At 37.7% G+C, this 23,613-nt stretch overlaps 1 protein-coding gene across 1 annotated transcript in view; it reads right to left on the bottom strand.

The window, feature by feature from the left end:
• Window positions 1-23,613, bottom strand: part of CNTNAP2 (contactin associated protein 2) — a 1,946,973-nt gene that overhangs the window by 1,288,122 nt on the left and 635,238 nt on the right. Inside the window, exon 3 of the mRNA XM_059396202.1 lies at window positions 15,948-16,141. Within this exon, the coding sequence (XP_059252185.1) occupies window positions 15,948-16,141 (194 nt within the window). The remainder of the gene's footprint in view (window positions 1-15,947; window positions 16,142-23,613) is intronic.

Below are 23,613 nucleotides of genomic sequence, written 5' to 3' on the forward strand. Positions count from 1 at the left end.
CTGTCTATTGTTCTATTACCTATAATCTCTGTGCATTTCTAAATGTTTGTAATTCATTATTGTCCTTAAATATTTTTGTGCTCAAATTGTCCAGATTTGACCAATACATTTTTTTTTTCAAGCTGGCCCTCATGTGCTTTTTTGTCATTAACCATCATTTCTTTCTGCCTTTCATTTTGACATAAAAAGATGCTTCAAAACTCAAGTCAAATCTTACTTGACCAAAACCTGATACAATTTCTCCAATCGGATCTAATCCCTTTTAGAGGATAATGATATTAGTAACTAAGGTCTGCTCTAGGTATGTTGACTGCTACTGGAATGTCTTTTTTCTAGACCTATTTAACAGTCTGAACTAGAAAAAATATATTATATATATACATATATATGTATACTATAGCATATATATATATATACACATATATACACATGTATACATATATATATATATACACATGTATACATATATATACTTTAATCACAAGTATGTATAGGTACATATTCACACACATTATTTTTAAAAGGGCTTCCTTCTTGTTTTCTTCCATTCCCCATTTATTTGTTACTTTCTTTATAGTGAGAATAACAGCTCCCCAAATCACCATCATATTTACTCATTTGTTCAATCTAGAATACATTTAAATGTTTCCAAAATTGCTTCAATCATATGTATGTTTTCTCGTTTCTTACTTCTCACATACAAGCCAGCACACCGTAGATGCTCTTTGTACTTTGCCTTTTCACTTAATATATCTGGGAAATCCACCCCATATCGACTCACAGAGATAATTCTCAGTTTTCTTAACAGCTCTAATGTACCCATTTTGCAGGGATAGCCTGTTTATTCAAACAATCTCCCTGTAGTTGGTCATATCGGTAGTTTCCAACATTCTGTTGTTACAAATGGTGCTTCAATGAAAAGCTTGTATATCTGCCCTTGATGTCATTGGAGTTGTATCTAGAAGTGAAATCGTGTGCTGAAGATTAAATGCATTTATATCTATGATGTGATCACTCTATTTGCATTTTTTGGCCCATTTCTGGGTCAATTTTAAATGGAAAGACATTTTAGACATGGAAACTTCCTCTGTGGTTGGTAATATCTGTCATACATAGACATCAGTTACATGTGTAAGAGTGAACTAAATTTACTAACACAGACATTCATCTTGCAAGCGGAACAAACAAGAAATAAGCTAGGAGTAGCTATAGATTGGCTTAATCACGGTCCCTATGATCACTGCTGTAAATAGTGATGTCTGCTTTATATGCACTCATTTCTGTGCAAGCAAGGGGCAGTGAGAGTCAGACGTGATGTTTCTTTAGAAACACACTCTTCATCAGCAAATAATAGATTGTGCTATCCCTGGTGCCCATGTGTTAAGTGGGACTAGAGTTGCACTCACCTTAAGACAAATAATTCCCTTATATGCTGCGAGTAGACCTTTAAGGCCCTTTACCAACTCCCCTGGTTCTTTATTCTCTTTTGTCTGGCCCACTAACCAGTGCAATTATTTTTGGTACTAGAGAGGAATTCTGATAATAGTTCCCAGTTTCCTTCGGCTCCTATTCTCACAGAGCTGGACCTTGATTTCAAGTCTGATTATATTGTCTTCTAAGACTAACGTTGAATTTCTATGTGCATTAAAAAAAAGTGCACATTGGTATATGGCCTGACAAATTTCCACAAGTGTTACCAGCACGTAGCTCAAGAAACAATTACCAACATCCCCAAAACCTCCCTTGGTGGAGAACTTCCAGCCACCACCCTCTTACAAGGGAAACCACTACCCAGATTTCTTAGAGCATAGGTTTTCCTGTTTTTGCCTTTTGGACAAATGGTAACGTAGAATATATAAGACATTTTTCTGTGCTATACATCTTTTTTGCATAGACTTGATAAACCATACTGTTATACTGACACTCGGGCTTTATGAGGTTAGAGACCTCTCCATACTGTGGTCAGATTGTCTGCACTGACCCAAAGCCCAGCTCACATTCAAGTTTGCAAAATATATGTGCATTTGATCTTATTAACCTCTTAACATTTCACTCCACATCCCCAAGCTGTCCCCAGGTGTGACGAGAAAGGAAGCTTTGCTGTCCCAATTCGTATCCCCAGCCTCCTCGCTGTTACAACTTCGGCTATATTTTCTCCCCTATGGAAATCTTAAGCCTCTCATGTGTTCCTACAAATACCATCTTGACACTTAATTTCTCTTAATAGATGTAGGTATGTGCAGCATACACCAGTATCCATTATATACACATAAACTAAGAAAATAAACATTATTGTTCATGAAATATGCACCTAATTGTACACTATTATTCTAACATCCACTAAATCTCATAATTCAGTCAATCTATTAACAAATATTTACTACGGATATTCCCCGTGCAAAGCACTAGCCTAGTTAATGAGACCCAACACATAACAAGACGAATAAACTTCTCAGAGAACTTACATAGGATCACCCCCCATTATATTTCCTTAAATACAGTATAATGGTGAGAGTGAAGCCTAGGGGGGACACAGGAACCAAGGGCCAAACTTGCTCCCTTACTTTTCAGGCTCTTGTTACAGCACTTCACACAGAAATTCCTCATCAAGTCTAGACTCCGTGAATGGCAGTTAGTATGAGCAGTAGTGTTTGATCTTAGTCCAAATGTTGAATGCTTCTACACTTCAACAGACTCCAGTGAAAGATAGACAGATTTGGTTCTATTAATTACCACAGATTTTATATAACTTAGGGGAAGGTTAAGAGTTATTTTGTAGTAGGGGTTGAGGACGGGTATGTGTCTCTGTGTGTGTTTTAGTTCATTATCACTTACTCTGGGTCCAAACATAAAATTCTCTTAATAGTAATTTCTTCAGTCTTTGACTTGAAACTTAAAAACAGGCGTGTTCACATTGCTGCATATGATGCATAAAGCTAAAATGTAACTTCCCTCTATTACTATTCCAGGAATAAAACTGTCAAATTATAGATATTTAACCATACACTGACCTTACTATCTAGCAAGTCATGAGGACAAACCCAGTGGAAATATCTTCCAGTATCACAATCACAAAATCCTTTCAAAGGAAAGGAAACTTCCGTATTTTTTCAGTTCTGTTCTCAAATACTTGTTTGTGCCAGGCTGAATGCAAACAGCCTGAATCAATTTATGATAAATTTGTCTTTTTCTGCTGCTCCAGGCCATCCTATACAGCTCTATTTTCCACTTTGCATACCGTAACAAAACTGAGAAATACACAAACAGGACAGTCGTCGTGCGAACAGAATGAACAGTGGGCATCACGGAGGGCCTGAGATGAACACGACCTCTGCCCTGCCCTTCTTTCCTATCTGAGATCAGGGGGCTGAGTTTCTTAACCTTCTCTGAAGACTCCTGTGAGGGCAACTAATGAAACCTGCTGTTTTCAGATAGAGACTATTATAATCCAAAGGGAATTAGCAATTACATCTCAAGTTTCAACTGGAGAAAGGTGTTTTATTTTGGGGAGACCTCTTCTTTTTTTTTTTTTTTTTTTCCCTGATAGAAGAAATGTCAATAATTGCTTAGAATGCATGTTTTCCAGAATCTGGTTTTTAATTAATATTATATCCCAAGGAATGAAATGATGTCTATCGTGTCAAATGGAGTCAAATGATGTCTTTAGTTCAGAATAAAGTGTATGTGAGGCTGAAAACTTGGGCACTTTTTAAAGGCAAACATCTTTTCATGGGGTGCAGTGAGGGGTTGGTCCATTCTGTTTGCATGGTTTCCAAAAGCGTCTTTGGCTCATTTGCCAACCGGGAGAGAAGGACTCTGAAAATGTTTCTTTCACGTTTTGCTTGTAAACAAAATGAATGCAGAGAACCATATAAGTACTCAGCAACCAGTCTCTGATGGTTTGACCCAGGCATCTTCCCTAAGTTTGTGAGGACAGTTGCACAACTCCTCTCAGAAGCCACGGTCTTTCTCGTAAGACCATTTTTTCTAGGATTTTATTTATTTGTTTATTTATTTGAGACAGACCCTGGAATCATGACCTGAGTCAAAGGCAGACCCTTAACCAGCTGAGCCACTCAGGCACATACACAACACTATCAGTCCTGCAGTGGTAATAAATAGGTTTTAATGGCTTAACTTTATAAAGTGCTTTCCTAAAAGTTATGTGTTGCGGGTTGACTTGAACCCCTCTAAAATTCACAAGTTGAAGTCCTAACTCCCAGTACCTCAAATTGTCACCTTGTTTGGAAACAGGGTCGTCGCACATGTAAGTAGTTAAGACGAGGTCACACTGGGGGAGATTGGGCTCTTTTTTTTTTTTTTTTTTTAAAGATTATTTATTTATTTGACAGACAGAAATCACAAGTAGGCAGAGAGGCAGGCAGAGAGAGAGGAGGAAGCAGGCTCCCCGCTGAACAGAGAGCCCGATGTGGGACTTGATCCCATGACCCTGAGATCATGACCCGAGCCGAAGGCAGAGGCCTAACCCACTGAGCCACCCAGGTGCCCCTGGGCTCTTAATCCAATATGACTCCCAACCTTGTACACAGAATGGTGTGGTGTCTACCTATGCCTTTCATGCACGTGCAGCACATTACAGTTAAAATGTGGTGGTCAGCGCGTTTCTTGCTCACTGTGAGAGAGAGCCGAGGTGAGCCATGGTGACGGGGAGTGTGGTGGTGACGGTGTCTTTAGTTAGCCCAGGACTCCAGGCCCAGCTCCATGTGCTCCAGGGAATGTGCTACCTTCTCTAACTTCTTAAATTTGCATCTATGGGATGGGCTGAATAGTATCAATAATCTCCATCATTTAAGTTATTTGGAGATTAAATAAGCACATCAAACACTTAATGAACCGTCAACGATGCTGGTTGGCCCTTATTATTTCTTAATTGGTGCAGGTGGTGTTCTGAATGGCTCTGCCGAATGACAGGATGGTTTTTGCAGACTTCACTATGGCTGCCTCTTAATAGGGTGAGAAACCATTCAAATGGCAATAACAGTAGTAGACTTACTGTCTCATCAAAATACATGCGTGAAGTTCATGGGCGAAACACAATGTTTATTAATTCTCAAATAACCTTTTCATTTGAAAGGGTGATACAATTTTTCTAGAAGTAGAAGTCTATACTTTACTCCCCCCCAACACTCTCGAAAAGTCACCGATGGTAACTGAGTGAACTGGTCAGACAGCTTATCAACACATCTTTCTGCCAGCGTGATAATACAGCCTATAATTAAGCTAGTTTATTCAAACAATCCAAATTTATTTGCCAAGACATTTTAAGATTCTATCAGTTCTTTCTCAAAGTCAATATTGACTACATTAGTTACTTGGAAAAATTGGCCATGTAAGTGACAAACGGTACAGACAACTTCAGGGTCACCAGGGGCACACGTATAGTGAGAGCTGCCCAACATGACCAGGCTTTACTTACAGCCATTGTCCTCATAACTTGATTTTAGAGTTTTTGAGGATAGGCTCATTGAGACTACTTACTAGAGGTCTTTAAACTGCTTTTAATACAGTGTTCTATAATTATTAATGATAATAGTAATAACAATACTGATAAACAATTAGGAGTGAATGAGATGTTAGGAAGATAACAGGAGCCTATATATATACGGTGCACTGTTCCAAGCAATTTGATTAATTCATCCAACTTACAAAAACCTCACAAGATAGATACTATTTTACCCCCTTTACAGCTAAGGCAACTAAGGTCTATGAACGGTTGATGAACATGGTTAAACATTCTTTTACTAAGTGTTGGGAACAAAGCATTTGAAGCCAAGCCCCAGAGCCTGTGCTATCTTTTCTAGAAATCTTGTGTCTACAGTCAAATTGTTTTCATTTAGCCAAAATAAGCAAGTGGTTATTATAATAAGGATGCTTCTTGACAAACCAAAAATAGGCATTTGGTTCCCTATTGAGTACTGGGGTCAGTGTAACTGGATTTGCAGCTCAAATGTAAGTAATATCACATCTCTTAACTTCAGTGCATTTATCTCCAGAATGAGGTACTTCAGCAAAATTGTACACTCGGAAGCATCTATTATGTGCTTGGCAGTGTACTCCGCATTAGGAGTATTACAGAGATGGGCCCTAGAAGACACCAATGCTCTTTCAACATTGGATAGTTACATGATATAACGTCAACATTACTGATCTAATCCTTTAGATTTCCAAATTTTAAAGAAAGGTCAGATTTTTACTTGTTTGTGATAAGAAAATTGGGAAAGATATGAAGACGTATAGTGTCTTACTATCCATTCCTATCTGTTTCAGTAGAAGATTCATCTGCTTCTCTTGTCTATATCACCAGTTCCTTACCTTTTTAGGAACCCAAGAAGCCTTGGTTGACCATGACCCTCAACCACTCTGAATGAGGCGTGTGTGTGCGTGTGTGCACCTGTGTGTGTTCCTAGGACAACCTGGGCAAGCCTCTTTCCATTAGGACACCTATAGTCATAAAATAAAATTATAAATTTATATACTTAGCACAACCTCTAGATTTTTCACCTCTAGAAGGCAGTGACTGTATCTGGTTTATCTCTAACCCTCAGTAAACAGTAGGTGCTCAGTAAGTGCCTTTTCATCATAGCTTATGCTCTTTTCATGGTAAGTCTGCCTGCAATTTGCACTGCAAATTCTTTTTTTTTTTTAAATTAAATTTAATTTTTTTCAGTGTTCCACACTTCATGTTGATGCACCACACCCAGTGCTCCGTGCAATTCGTGCCCTCCTTAATACCTATCATCAGGCTCACCCAACCCCCCCCCCCCCCCCCCCCACAGCAAATTCTAATTCTAATTCTGCCTTCTGGTGTGGATACTCGGGGGCCAACTCTGAATCTTCTCCCTCTCTAAGAGCTCCTCAAAAATGAAAAACAACATACTCTTTCTTTAACACATACATGCATCACCTGTGAATATTGTTAAAAGGCATATTCTGATTTTAAAGAGATGGGCTGGCTCCCTGAGGGTCTGCATTTCTACCAAGGTTGCAGGTGATGCTGTTGCTGCTGATCCGGGTGTACGTCAGGAACCGGGCATTCGGAGTGGTCGCTCACTCTGCCTGCCTTTCTTTCCACTTTCATGGCTAAGCAGCATAATCTGTTTTAGCTAATCCTTATAAGCCTGCTTTGTAATCTGTGTATCTTACTCTTTTGAATTACCCAAAGAAGATGTAGAGGAGGACTGCCGACAAAAACGGGTTATTTTCCTGGATTTCCAAAGTTAATAAATGTGAATTTATTAAACTAAGTCTAATGAAAGCATCGTGGTCATATTTTCACTGATGCTTAATAAAGAAACCTATCTGAAAGAACTGCCCAGGGGTGTCTGGGTGGCTCAGTCGGTTAGAGCTCTGCCTTTGGCTCAGGTCTTGATTCTGGGGTCCTGGATCGAGCCCCATGTCAGGCTCCCTGCTCAGCGGCGAGTCTGCTTCTCCCTCTCCCTCTGCCCCTCCCCCAGCTCATGCTCGCTCTTTCTCTCTCTCAAATAAATAAATAAAATCTTAAAAAAAAAAAAAAAAGAACTGCCCAGACACAATTTTTACTGCGATGCATGAGACACCACGTGACAACTAATAGGATCATGATTCAAATGGCATAAATTAAATTAGCATCCTCAGTTATACTTAAAAATGAGTTATTAGTCATTTCAGGCTGAGAAGCACAGATGTAATACAATACACATGCCAATATGTTAATACAGAAAAGCTGTTATATAGTGAAAGTAAGAGGCTATTTTGAATTTTCAAGGACAGATCCAATCCAATATTATAGCAATGCATCTGGAAGCCACAAATTTATGTAATATAATGATAATTGAGTGGCTAATATGTTCCAGGCATCGTCCTAAGCTCTTCACATGGCTGTTAATTTAATACCAATAATCTCTACTGAGGTAAAAGAAATAAGTAGTATTATTAGCTGTATTGTAGAGGTGAGGAGATTTAAATACAGAAAGGCCAAGAAATCTCCCCAGTCACACAGGTGTCTGTGAAAAGTGGTCCAATTCCAGAGCACACCAGTGAGCTGCTACTTTCTCTGCCTCTCAGGGTCCTGCAGCCGTCCAGGAGCAGGATTTATGACGTCTCCTTTCCCTCATAGAGACATACTGTTATTCCTTTAACTTCCTCTAAGCAGAGAAGAGACACTCATCATAAGTACCATTATCCATCATTATCATTCTAGATATTTTCAGGTAACTATCTTCAAACACTTTCTATAAATTTGCATTCGCCTGGAGTCAGTTAGCCTGATGTCACCTGAAGCCCACCTTGGTCTAATAGGAAAAATAGTATATCCGTTATTTGAGTCCAGAGCAAAATAAAACAACCGGTGACATCTTTCTTTTCTTTATTTTTTTTTTTTAATTTTATTTATTTGACAGAGAGAGATCACAAGCAGGCAGAGAGGTGGGGAGGGGTGGAGAAGAGAAGCAGACTCCCTACGGAGCAGAAAGCCTGATGGGGGGCTCTAACCCAGGACCCTGAGATCATGACCCGAGCCAAAGGCAGAAGTTTAACCCACTGAGCCACCCAGGTGCCCCCATCTGGTGATATCTTGATGGTTAATGAAAATACTTCCTCTTTCAGATTGGTCTTCAAAAAATCCAATATCCTTTTAAAAATTCAGAACAATGACTACATATATCCTATCTTAACTCATATATGAAAAATACACTATACTGTGAAGAATCATATACTGCTGAAAGTCAGAAGCCATAGCATATAAGATCATATCATTTTCCTTTACCTAACAGTGTATGTCACTATTATTAATAGCGTCTTACTTTTACCTTCCAGATTTTTGAAAAAAAAAAATGAAACACATAGCCACATTGGCTAGAATCATTCTTACATATGTGTATATGTGTAGAATATTGAATGGCTCACAAATTGATGCAGGACAAAATCCTATGACCTCTTAAAATGAAAATTTCACAATACAAATGTGTATTTAGAAAGGTGATCAAAATTCACTCCTAGAGGCATTATAGTATATGCAAAAGGATCTGGAATATCCACTCAACTTATTAAAATTCATGAGACCTTAAAAATATTGCCCAGCCTAAGAGGGGTGTAAACAGAAAAATGTATTTCACAGAAATAAGAAGCTTATTCTAAATTCACCCGGAAATCATTTTTTTTTCTCTACAAATCCTAAAGATGTTTATCCCATTTATATCGAGGGTCATTTTAGAAATGGTTTAATGCCGATTATTATGATGTGCCTTATTTCTCAATAAGTTATCCATAAAATTGTTTTGAATGTGCCTTTCCCCAAATAAGTGATTGCAGCCACAATTCATGTGCATACTTAAATTAGGGAAATTCCCTTCTATTGGCAAAAACTCACTGCATTAACAACCTATGTGAAGACAGGAATGTTATCAACTGATAAAAGACAACATGAGCAAGCCAGAGGGATGACTATCTTCCTCAGTTTCAAAGGCAGGGAAAAATTCTAGATTTGTTTGAAAGAATCTAAGTATATTATTGAACTGTGAAATAGTTATGTTTTACATTTATAACTGGAACAGATTTTGAAGTGATTTGGAAAATTAGTGCAACCACTACAACAAATGGTTGAAAAGATAGGACAGAATAACCCATTCATTTTTTAAGCAATCTCCCCTTTCATGGCTCATTGGACACATGGCCATCATTATGGTAACAAATAATTTGTTACAAGCGCTGCAAAGGCACTTGGCACAGAGCTAGGACTACTAGCCACGCTTTACATGCCAGCTTGCACCGCACTGTCTATAAACGGCCACTCCATTTGTTGATGGGAAGATACACCAGAGGTCTGTCCACATTCCTCTTCCCGCTTAAGCCATGTTTTCTTTGCCTAAAGTATTTTCAGATATTTTAAATCATGAATAAGAGGAAACAGAGATAGAATGCATCTGAGAAGGATAGACGGGGACTAAACTCTCTGAAAATTATCATCACAGACTATTCTCACTGAAAAGAAATACGGCTCTGGTTTTGAATACAAACTAGAATGCTACCAATTTTGTGGAATGCTTCTAATATAGGCTATTGATAACATACATGTGTCTAAATCTTCAAAACTTGCAAAATTTCTTTACTTACATAGTCTCATGTAACTCTCCTCAAAGACATTATTCTCATTTCTCAGATTAGGAATGGGAGGTACAAAGTGACTTCCCCAAGTTCATAAACCAAATATATGAACCCAGATACTTGAATTCAGGCCTTTTAATTTTTTTAAAAAATTACTTATTTATTTATTTGACACAGAGAGAGAGATCACAAGGAGGCAGAGAGGCAGGCAGAGAGAGAGGAGGAAGCAGGCTCCCCACCGAGTAGAGAGCCTGATGCGGGGCTCAATCCCAGGACCCTGAGATCATGACCCGAGCCGAAGGCAGAGGCCCAACCCACTGAGCCACCCAGGTACCCCGAATTCAGGCCTTTTGAGTCCATATCATGGGTTTCACTTACTGAACACCTGGCTATACGTTAACCTACAAACACATTTTAGGAACTTTTATTATTTAGATACAAGTTGCTAAGATATGTGGTTAAAAAGGAGGTAGAGAAGATAGTCAAGCTACTGATTTGATATTCAGGAAAAAAAGAATTTAATACATTTATCTGCTATTTTTGCTTTTCAGCTTTTTTAAATGTTTCAAATTTGTTAGAAAAAATGAAGTTTTCTGTGTGAGTATGTGTATGGAAAAAAGCAGGTACGTGACACAGGTTTTTATGCTATCTAGTAAATTAATATTCTATTTAATGTTGTTTAGAGACTATGAACTTATATATTCCTATATTCTATCCTATGTTGATAAATATGTAATGGTGTAATTTAAATATTAGAAACATTTCTGTTCTGTGGGATTCTCCAACTAATATATTCAATGGTTACTGATCCCAGTTTGATACTTGCCTACTATGAATGAAAGGGATAAAAACCAATTTAAAAAGTCTTTAGTAATATATAAGTATTTGCTCATCATTTAATAAAAAAATTTTAAAAAGAAAAAGAAAACCTACATTTACAGTATAGGTAAATTTGTGGTATGTTACTATTCTGCAAAACAATAATGGTAGGTAAAGAAGGCATTCACTCTTAATACCTCAAGTGCCTATTTTGGCTCCAAATATCTGCATTCAAAAGCCGGTAATTGAATTTCCCAAGCAAAACTAAATGCAGCCTCATAGCAAAAATCTGCTGGAATTCTTATTTAATGTGATGCTGAATGGACCTTCGATAAGAAATGCTCATACAGAATATTACCTCTCTGTCCTACAGATATATTTAGGTAACCAGAAAACAACTCAAGAGCAGTATGCAAATTCAATTTTCTGGACTATGTAAATGCAATGATTTCTCAGGGGTGTAGGCAATTTTACCAATCTGCACAGATTTTTCTTCTTCATTAGAAAGAAAATTCTGTCAGAAGGAGATGGCACTGTGGATAAAGTATAAAGAATTCTATTATGCCTCCTATTATCAATGAGGAATGAGAAGGTTTGAGTGGTTAAGCACATTTAGCCATCACATCTTTTAGTATGAAATATTCAGTTAAACCATTCTTCAGGAATATTTTCAAGAGCCATTATCGTTTCAAAGTCAGATTCTAAAGTCAGATTAATGACTTTAAAAATCTTCTAAAATCCAATTGTCATAATTTCTCATTCAGATGCTTTGTTTTTAACTTATTTTAACATTATCCAATGGTCATAGAATAACTCAGAATCTCCATATGGAGATTAATAACAATTTTATAATAAAATTAGTTGTGTTGTCCATCCCTCCTATAATTATAGAAAGAATACCATTGGCATTTGTTAAAAGCTACACTTAAGTGATTGAATTTACATTGCTTTGCCTTCTTTTCAGGTAATCAATCATTTTAGGAATGGGTAGGGTAAACAACTTTGTAACTGTATCAGCTTAAACATTTTTTGGCTATCTGAAACTTCCCACCATACAGAGTGCTGTCCATCAAACAGCCATCCGAAACTATATCAGAAATCTTTTTCTTTTTTAAAGATCTTACCTATTTTTTTTTTTTGAGAGAGAGAGAGAAAAAGAGAGAGACAGAGGCAAAGACAAAGACAGAGCACGAGCAGGAGAGGGGCAGAGGGAGAGGGAGAAGCAGAGTCCTCACTGAGCAGGGAGTCCAATGCGGGATTGGACTCCAGGACTCCAAGATCATGACCTGAGCTGAAGGCAGATTCTTAACTAAGCCACCCAGGCACCCCCAGAAATCTCTTTTACTTAAGTACAATATACATTACCTTGAACAGTAGTTAGATTAAAAGAAAATTTAATATTTAATTATGTTTTTCACAAATTTATGTCCAAAGTGTATTTTTTGGTCAAGATTTGAGAATGCTAAATTTTAATCATTTAACACATGTTAAAACAATCTCTAAAGTACTCAAGAATTTTTAGAAAACAGTGACTTTTATTTCTTTTAGAATATATCAAACCAAGGGATTATTTTTCACATGAATGAGGATTAACCCATTTCTGTCATAGGTTATTAAAGGAATGTAATCATTGTGTTGTAGGCTCACTGGCACTTAAAATAAAACATTTCACAGTATGTAGTTTGTATCTCAGCCTTGTTTTGATTTCTGAAATTTCATCATTGGTTCACTACAGTTTCTTCTAGAAATAATCATTCACCACATACTTATTTTTAATGAAAAAGATAGGATTTGAAAGGAAAAAAACAAAAGGAACACCAGAATGGAAGAAAACAGTAGAATATACATCCTTAACACCATGGGAAAAGGCAGAGAGCTGTGCCCGGAGATGAAGCCTACCTTCAAGGCGTGTGGTTATTTCCATCATGAGGTCCTGTCTCTCTCTCTCTACACCTGGCATTTTAGGTAAACCCAGAGAGTCCTAAGTCACCCCGGAAACTTCTACCTTTCTCAGCTCTTTGAACTTATGTCTCTGTATTTAGTCAGAATGAACTATTCCTAACTGCTTAGTATCTGAAAAGTAACTTAAAGCCCAAAGGCCTCTGCATTTTACCAGCTATCTGTATTACTACTTTTGTGCATTGTGATAGGAGAGGATTTGGCAACTCTCACTCATGCAATGAAAGCCTCACAAAAAAAGAAATGTGGAAGATTTTTTGGAGTCTGGTTTGTAGCCCTCAAATAATATCACCAACATGCTAATCTGCTTTTAAGAGAGTTAGCAAATAAGGAATGTTCTACTGGAAGCATTTGTGATCTGAGCCTTAATTGTCTATTCACAGTTGATTGGTCTATTTGGTCAATCTCTTTCTCTCTGCTAAATTTTGAGCAAGGTCTTTTCTAATTTTCTATTATTTGTTTGTGTCTTACAATAAACTTCCTCTATGCCCACCTTACCTATGAGCCAAAAAACAAACTAAAATATGGTTCTCCGAGTTGGCTATATGTTACAGTGACCTGAGGAACTTTAAAATCCTCATGCTTAGGCTGTACCATAGACCAACTAAACCAAATCTTTGGGGGTAGGACCCAGAAATCCATATATTTTAAAGCTCTCTAGGTTATTTTATTGTATATCCACAGCTGAAAATCACTTTCCTACAAATTGGGCTTGAGAGTTTGAATCATCTTAATTGTAAGATGAAGACTTTCCATAAAGAGACATTAAGCCCTCTCGCTGCTTCCTACAGCTTATCCATCTCAATATACAACTGCTTTTGTCCTACAATCATGGCTTGATAAAAGTTATTCCTAAAGAACAGCTCTGGAGGACTTTTTTAAAAGGTAGATTACTTGCCCAACATAGAGCCCAACACAGGACTTGAACTCATGACCCTCAGATCAAGACCTGATGCGAGATCAAGAGACAGATACTTAACCAATTGAGCCACTGAGGTGCCACTGTAGGCCCTTTTATTACCAGAACATTATATCCTGATTTTACAGGACAGTTATTTTTTTTTTTAAAGATTTTATTTATTTATTTGACAGAGAGAAATCACAAGTAGATGGAGAGGCAGGCAGAGAGAGAGAGGGAAGCAGGCTCCCTGCTGAGCAGAGAGCCCGATGCGGGACTCGATCCCAGGACCCTGAGATCATGACCTGAGCCGAAGGCAGCGGCTTAACCCACTGAGCCACCCAGGCGCCCTTACAGGACAGTTATGATCAATGGATACTTCTGTAGAAATGATTACCTACCCAAACTAGGAGCTCTAAAGTCTGTCAACCCACAAAAATTACTTGAGGATTTTTAAAATATAAATTCTCTAAGTCTGAGCCCTAATCCAGCTCAGCACCATTCCTGGTGCTCTACCTAATACTGTGAAGGACACAACTTAAAAAGTGAACATCCTCTTACTCCTTCTTCTTTTGTCTTCCTGTTTAAAATTTATGGCTTTACCTGATTTTGGTTATGGGTGTTTTTCAAAATAATTAAACTAAGGTAGATCCCTCAAAATCTAGTATTTTAAACAAATTTATTCAAGCGTGCTGAACCCTTGATAGGATACACACAAATTTTCCAATTTAACAGGGATTTTAAGAGTGAATGGTTTAAACTATTTTTCTCTCATAATAAAAGAATAAAATGAATACAGATCTGTAATAAAGGTCTAAGCCACTAAAACAATAATTATATATAATATATCATATGGGACATTTCTTTTCTTGTCATATATCACCCCTCCTTCTTCTCTAAATTACATTCTCATAATTTCAATACTTCACCTGAGTTGAAGATCTCTGTCTTCAAAAAAAGTTATCATTATCATTCATCTAATTTCTACTATATATATGATTCAGTTTAATTGATCTGGGTGTACCTGGAATCCTTATTCTCTACAACTTCCTTAGGTTGTTGAAACAGATAGCCCAGATTTAGACCCATTGACCTTAACCTGGGATAGAAACTGTAGCCAGAGGAAACTATTTGTTCAATCAACAAGAATGAATGAATGAGTGAATGAATGGCTTCCTTATGGCTTTGAATAGGTAAATATTGACAAGTGCATACACCTCAGAGTGAAGACCAATAATATTTTAAAATATTTAAAACTGTTTGGGGAGATGTTCAGTGTGGTACCTGATGTGCACCAGAGCTATGGCAGGTCTTCCCTTGGTTTTCTTTAAAAGAAAACCATTTTTTCTACCTTATTTTTCACTTTATACATAAATGGTCAGTAGCACAGTGAACAGTACTTCATCTGAACAGTCCTGGATTAAAGTAAAATAAAAAAAATGAACTTGCTTCTGGCAGGAAGTAAAATGTTTCAGAGTACACGGCCCCCTGCCCAGTGCCTGTCAGTTCATCCAAGCCCTGTTGGCAGTAGACCTTTTCACATGTTGTCCTTTAAAGATTCAACTAAATATCTTCAACAGAAACAGTCTGAGGCAAGTAAGAGTGAGAAGGAATAAGGAATGAAAACCCAAGTCAGGATTTTTTTTTTTCTTTCTATTTCATTAACTCATGGTCCAGTTTTTTGGTACAATTTGTACCATTTCAGATCTGTACTCCAGACAAAAACATATTAACTTGAAATAATGTGTTCAAAGAAATTCTACTATTCTATTATCATTAAATTATTTATCTAACTTTTTTTCTGCAGGTTTCCACAGTTTTATTAGGAAATGTTGTTTTCTGTGAAATATACTAGAAACCAGGGAAAGGGCACATCCACTTTGCAAGATAAGGGTTTTCATTTCTGCCACTTAGGAAGGGCAGGGGGTGGGGTAGGGCGCACTGGGATTTAGACCCATTTCCCCACTTTTTGGGCTTCACCCATATTTCTTTTCTCGGTCAGCAAGCACCAGAGGACAAAAACACAAAGACAAGAAACAAAAATGGAACGATCAACCTTCAGGCAGGCCACACCCCACCTTCACCTCCCCAGACTGCGCCAGGACCTGGAGGGGCTGGAGTCACAAATCGGCCACTCAGTTCTGTGTTTGCCTTTCTGACAATGACTCACCCAGATGTTCCCATCCTGGTGATAGGGCTTCCAGTTTCTCCCAGTGTCACTGTACAGCATGCGATACTGGGTCACCCAGTCTGAGCTGCTGTATCTTCCTTGGGTTGCAACGGCACTGATCTGTTTCCGATTGCCAAAGTCAACCTGAAGCCATTGATAATGGTCACTGTCGGATGGAGACCATCCCCCAGCACCTGAAGAAGGTCGAGGCAAGAGAGGAAAATGGATATTTAGAGTTGAAGCTCTACAATTGACGATGTATTATGCCACATCTTTCAATTGGCCTTAGCAGTGCAACATTCTACAGATATATTATGGAATGTCCTTTATAGATGCCACTGGGACTTCAACTAATATTCTTCCAGCTGGGTAACATTGATACTCTAACCTCTTTATAGTGCAATTATGTGCTCATTTTCTCCTGAGCAAATGTCTTCATAATTCCTCAATTAGATCTTATTAGTACATGTCAAAGTCTAATTGGCTGAGGGCTGATCAATTTACCATGAATTCTTCAACTAAAAATCACAGGAAAAAAAGCAACAATTTATTAATTCCTCATGTGAGATTTTATGTTGGAGTAGATTATAAATGAAACAAAACCCAATTATATACAACTCTAAACTGTCTTTTGCGTTAAAAAGTTCAGAGTTCAAAGAATACTAGTAGTTCTAAAGATGAGGTCTAATCTTACCTTAAGCTGCATACTCATACTCATGAGAATGAAGGTATATGTACTCAGGTAGTATATTTGCTAACACTTAGGAGGTATATAACCCATGCCTCTTGATAACCACATTTTGAGGAAAACAATTTCAGTAACTAAATGAAATAAAACTTCTTTTGGTAAAATATAAAAATTATTCAATAACAAAAGCAATTAAAAAAAACATTAACATAGGAAAAAATACTCTTAGTTTATACCACTATATAAAATAACTATGGTTGCATGTAGATATATTACAGAAAATATGGCATAATGTTTAGTGCTAAGGGGAAATATAATTTTTTGAGTGAGTCTGGTTACCAATGGGTGTGAATGGTCAAAAAGTATTCAAGAAAGTATCCCATATACAGTATATCTATATCTATGTCTATCTATCTATCTATCTATCTATATAGTACTTTGCAAATAAAAAACTTAAGTGACAATAAAATAATTTATTCTATGAGGACTATGATAACAGAAATCATTTTGCAAATCATCACAGATATATCATTCCTTTAATGATGTTTACATGGCTTGTTTCTACTATCAGTTATGATAGAACACCTCTTCTGCCATAAAAAAAAATCACAAAATTACAAAATGTATAATTCCTTTGTAGGGGTTAGACAATGGACAATACAGGATCCCTGATTCCAAGAGAAGATGAACACATGAGGGGACCCCTGCCAGCTTCCTGACTTTCTGCCTTGTTCACTTTCTGGATTATGGCACATGAAAGAGCATCCCAGAGTACAACAGTGTCCTTGAGATGGAGATGTATCAAAATCAAAGCTCCTGAGGAAGCTGGCATTGGTAGGACAAGTGCAGGGGGCAGCTGTCAAGAGGAAGAGCTCTGGAAATCTGCACAGAAACACCAGTGAGCCTCTAGACTCTAGACTCAGTATGAATCTGAAGCTTGTATTTGCAGACCAAGACTCCACAAGACCAGGGAAAGGTCATTATGAAATGAACAACCATCAAAGGGAGCCCCGGGCTGGAAGTAATCTAACCTCACACCGGAGAAGATCAAGAGAAGTCCTTGAACAAGGCTAGGCATTCAGCAGATATCTCAAAAAGATTAGAATAATTTAGTCCTAAACCAAAGGCTACTCTGGGCACATCTGAATAAAGATTGGTAACAAGCCTGAAAACCCATCAGTCTGACCAACAATCAAATGAATTCCTTGCGCAGACAAAACTCAACACTTCACTAAGGAAGGCCGTGAAAGTTTAGAAGCTCAACAACATAGCATCTCTAATGTCCAGTATAATTTTTTTTTAAATATTAGACATTTGGGGGAGCAAGCGAAAAATGACCTAAACAAGAAAAAATTCAGTCAACAGAAATAGTCTGTAAATAACAGAGATGATGAAATTAGCTGACCAGGACTTTAAAACTGAGCTTATAAATTAGTTCCATTCTTTGAGAGAAAAATATAAAATGTTGAATGAACAATATGAGGTATTAATGGGGAAAATATCAACCAAAGAGAACAAAATGGAAGTCTCTGAAATATATATAAATATATAAATATAAATAACTATATAAACTATATATATATATATAACTATATATATATAAAACTATGGAAGTCTCTGAAATATATATAAATATATATTGATATATATAAATTTATATATATAAATATTTATATATAATTTATATATATAAATATAAATTTATATATAAATATAAATATATAAATATAAATAACTATATAAACTATATATATAACTATATATATAAAACTATATATAGTTTTATATACTATATATATACTTTTATATATATATAGTTTTATATATATATAGTATTGGGGGTGAGGCAGGGAAGGAAATAGAGGAGGGAACAGAGAGAGAGAAAGAATCTTAAGCAGGTTCCACACTGAGCATGGAGCTTGATGCAGGGCTCAGTCCCACAATCCTGAAATCATGACCTGAGCCAAAATCAAGTCAGTCACTTAAACACCTGAGCTGCTCAGGGTTTTCCCTGAATTATTTTTATACCTGAAATAAAACATGTACTGGATAGGCTTAGCAGCAGCTTAGAAACTGAGAAGAGAACATTAGTGTACTTGCATACCGGGCTGCATAAACCATTCGAATGGAAGCTCAGAGGAGATAAAAGGCTTAGAACTGGACAGTGTTCCAGTGGCCGGCAGAATAATATTAAGTGTCCTAACAAACAAGCTAAGGAGAACTAAAATCAGAGAAGGTAGAGAGATTGGGGGCAGAAAAAAAAATACAGTTTTTAAAAGATTTTATTTATTTATTTTAGAGACAGAGCTCACAAATGGGGTGGGGGCCAAATGGGGGCTTTACAGAAGCAGACAGAGAATCCTAAGCAGACTCCATATCAAGTCTGGAGCCCAATGCTGGGCTGGATCCCAGGACCCTAAGATCAGGACCCGAGCCAAAATCAAGAGATGGACACTCCACTAACTTAGTCACCCAGGTGCCCCTAGTTTGTTTGTTTGTTTGTTTGTTTTCAAGTGAGCTTGAGGCCCAGTGTGGATCCCAAAACAGGACTTGAACTCATGACCCTGAGATCCAGAACTGAGCTGAGATCAAGGATCGAACATTTAACCCACTGAGGAACCCAAGCACCTCTAAAAAATACATTTGAAGAAACAGCGGTTGAACATAGTAAACCCAGCTATCTGAGGAATTCAGAGCTACAAGCAGGATCAATACAGAGATAGAAACACCAAGTCTCATCCGTAATCAACTGGTAAGAAAAACAGTGCTAATGAGAAATATCTCAAAAGTAGCCAGAGGGCAATAACATCTGAGCAAAAACAATGCAAAACAAAAGACAACAGAAGGGCATTTGAATGGATGCACTGAATGAATCTGAATTGTGCAGCCCTGTATTCAAGTATACTAATGTTCTCTGCTCAGTTTCCAAGCCGTTGCTAAACCCAACCAGTACATGTTTTATTTTAGGCATAAAAACAGTTCGGAGGGAAGCCTGGGCAGCTCAGTTGTTTCAGTGACTGACCTGGTTTTGGCTCAGGTCATGATGTCAGGATTGTGGGACTGAGCCTTGCATCAGGCTCCATGCCCAGTGTAATTCCTCTTGAGGAACTTCCTGAGTGTAAAAGAGGCACTGTATCCAAGGGCATGTCCCTTCCTGTGGTTGTACACTTGCAGTGACGGGTCAGCCAGGAGTTGGAAAGAGCAGTCCTTCCACCTGCCCCAACTTGGGAAACCTGGCGGGTCATGGTGGTCTGCAGAATTGGTCGAAGCCTCCACTGAGACTATATTGCATCTCACCTTCTCCTTCTGCCTCTTTCCACTTCATCCCTTTCCCTGCCACAGGTATCCATCCCAAAAGTACTCTCTAATGAATTCCCTACATGTTCTTCTCCATCTTAGAATTTGTATCCTGAGGAATCCAGTCTGCAATATCTTCTTGGAACCACTCTTCTGATAATCTCACTAACAATGGGAGTTACTTGTCTCTGTCTGTGTGTGTTATCTATATGCTGTTTTCCCCTGTTGTAGTACCTAATTTTCCTATAGTCATCTATCATCCACATACCTACTTTACCGAGAATTCCGTAAAATGTTAGAGGAGCTGTGGATGAATTTCTGGGATAATAACATACCCCATCATCAAGAGATTATAAATATACTTTCTTATCTGTTACATATATTGTTCCAAACTTAAGGGGAAAATCCTATAGCCAACTGCATAGAAAATTCTATGTATGTATTACCAAAGCAATAAGGTGATTTGGTCACTGGAGTAAATATGAAATTATTGCAATGACTGAAGAGGGGTGAATGTAAGCAATTAATTGTCCAGTGAAATTAGAATATTTCTCATAACGAGTCCTCAAAAAAAATTCCAGTATAAATTTTCTCAAGTTACTCATTTTTTACTGCATTACAGTTTTTTAATAAGGAGGCAATTAACATACCCCTACTTAATCCCATTAATCTTACTACTTCGAAAAGTAGAATTTAATGTCCACTTTAAGGGAAGCAAAATTCTAAAAGAAGGGAAAATATAAGTTAAAAGTTATTTCTTTGCAGAAGTACACGTGGAGAGAATAGTGATTAACCTCGAGGGGAGGGCAAATGTCAGGCTTTCGTGAAGAACATGGTAGAAAGATCGATGAAAAGCTTCCTATTTCTCTTTGATCTATAAAGCAGTGTAATTTGGGGAAGTTGATTACTTTGTTCATTTAGCTTGTGAAATGTGTAGCCTCTATTGATCCAAGGATTAAGGATGATAACTCTTTCATCACAAGAACCTCAGGAAAATGGTATATAAGAGAAAAGTGTTCCCCAACATATTGCAGAAAGTATGAGAGGGCAAATGCATTCCCAATGGATGTTGCGCTAGCTCAAAGGAAAAAATCTCCAAAGTTGAAGAGAAGGTAGAGGAGGTAGAAATAGTGAATAGTCATGAACTCTGTTTCTAAGAGGACAGCACTAACTCTTACTTAGAAATAACAGAACCAAAAATATCAGCTGATAACTAGTAAGTTGTTAGCATGAACTGAAAGATGTGCATTTATATAAAATGCTTACTGTTCCCTAGACAGGAAGAATGCTGTTCCCTCCCTCTCTACTTCCACTTCGCTTCATCCCTCTCTGTCTCTTTTTTCTTTTTTTTCCTCTCTCTCACATGAATACACCCATTGTGTGTGTGTGTGTGTGTGCACATGTGTGTGTGTGCACATGTGTGTGTGTGTGTGTGTGTGTGTGAATTATAAAGATACACAGTGTTTATAGTGTAGTGTCCTACTCTACTGGGGTTAATTGAGTGAGAAATTATAATAGAGAACCTGGAGAAATGGATGAAACGAGTCCTCTAAACTTACTAAAAGCTTATAATTATAATGGCCATCTCTGTTTTATATTTTATAAACCAGTACCTCTGAAAGAAAAGGAAAACTTAGTAGGTGTTTCAAGAGAGGGCTTGAAATTTCTTTTCTAGTGATAAAGGTCTCCTGCCTAAACATGCCACTGTCCAAGTGGGTGGCTGTAACACCACCAGAGATTATAAGCCTAGATTTTAATTTAAAAGAAAAAGGTAGAAAAATTTTTTTAATTAAGTATAGTACTACCTTTAATAACTGGATGAAAAATATGTATCAGATGAAAAGAATAAATTGAAGATGAGACTTTCAGGCAAGATCATATTATGAGTTCTGGCTTGGAGGCTTCTTTCTGCTCCAAATACATAGTATTTTTAGATAAGATAGATAAAAAGAAAATTGAAAAGACATAGCCAGGATAAAAAATAAGATAAGCATCTCCATGCACAAGAAATGCAACCCAGGGGCGCCTGGGTGGCTCAGTGGGTTAAAGCCTTTGGCTTGGGTCATGATCCCAGGGTCCTGGGATCGAGCCCCGCATCAGGCTCTCTGCTCAGCAGGGAGCCTGCTTCCCTTTCCCTTTCCCTGCCTGCTTCTCTGCCTACTTGTGATCTCTGACTGTCAAATAAAAAAAAAAAATCTTAAAAAAAAAAAAAAAAAGAAAGAAAGAAAGAAAGAAAGAAAAGAAATGCAACCCAAATGCAAGGCAATGAGTAGGACCAAAAGCAGAGGCTGGCTGGATCAGTGTCGGGGAATACACAGAGGCAGCATCCACCAGCTTCTGGGGAATACTGAGACACATAAGTCTCTCCATGTGTGTCAGAGAAAGGAAGCCTGGGTCGGGGCTGAAAATTAAGACTGACCCAGGACTAACTTGCTTGGGAAACAAGACTTAAACAGCTGTTTACTGACTTAGAAATATGGCTTAGATGAGACTGTACCCAGAGAACTTAGAACACAGGGAGCACCCAGGTGCCTCAGTCGGTTAAGTGTCTGCCTTCTGCTTGGTTGTGGTCCTGGGGTCCTGGGATGGAGCCCAGAGTTGGGCTCCCTGTTCAGCGGGCAGTCTGCTTCTCCCTCCTCCCCTGCCCCCAAGTAAATAAAATCTTTCTTTAAAAAGGAAGAAAACAGGTATATATGAGCTCAGCACCACTGACTCAGTGACACACTTACGATTCTCTAATAACCCTGCCAGACAAAGGCAAAAGGTCATCCATGTAAGATGTGGTTCTGGACTGGGGATGTGGGAAGCTGCACAGAGATAGTCACAAAACTATCAGGCAGAAAAAGAGGTGAGAGACAGAACCAGAGAGCCAGAGAAGCTGGTTATCAAAAAGAGTGTGCAAACCAAAATTTCAAATCAGAGAAAAGAAAACAAATGCCACAAAGTCAGAAGTTCAATGGAAATTAGCTCCAGATGTAAGAACCATTAAGGACCAGTGGAAATAAATATGTTTCAGGTTTTCAAAAATATAAAAGTAATATATTCATTAAAAACAGCAGTAATGATCAGATTTAACCAGGGAAAATAAAGCATTTACAGACAGATACTATAAAGAACCAAAAAGTGATCTTAGGAATTAAAAAATATAGTCATTGACAGGAAAAAGAAAACTCCATAAGAGGAAAATCCACAATTTACATATTGCCTCAGAAAGAATCACTCAGCTGAAAGGTAATATTGCAGGATTCCCACAGAAGTCCATATAGGAAAAAACAAAATGCATTAGAATTCAAGAACTTTGGCTTTTGACCAAGATGGAGTCCTCAGGATTGAATTTACTTTCCCACCTGAAACAATGAAAAAGCAGTAAAAACATATAAAATGATAGTTTGCAAGACCCTAAGATATGAGGCCATCAAGGGCTGGAATCTCTGAGATAGGGAACAAAATGAAGTGAGCCCTACTTGCCAGCTTCGTATCTTGAAAGAGTTTCCAGGCTGAGGCATCAGAAAGAACCCAGGCGGAACATGGTGGAGTCCTTGAGTTGAGGAGAGAGAGCTGTGAAACCAGGTGGCTAGAGTCAGAAGCAAAAGAAAGAGCGGGGGAACCTCCTCAAAGTCTTCAGCTGAGTAATGGTTAGCATACACGTATGGAGAAACTACCCAGATCTGAGCAAAGAAT

This window comes from Mustela nigripes, chromosome 4 (assembly GCF_022355385.1).
Source record: "Mustela nigripes isolate SB6536 chromosome 4, MUSNIG.SB6536, whole genome shotgun sequence".
Taxonomy (NCBI): Eukaryota; Metazoa; Chordata; class Mammalia; order Carnivora; family Mustelidae; genus Mustela; species Mustela nigripes.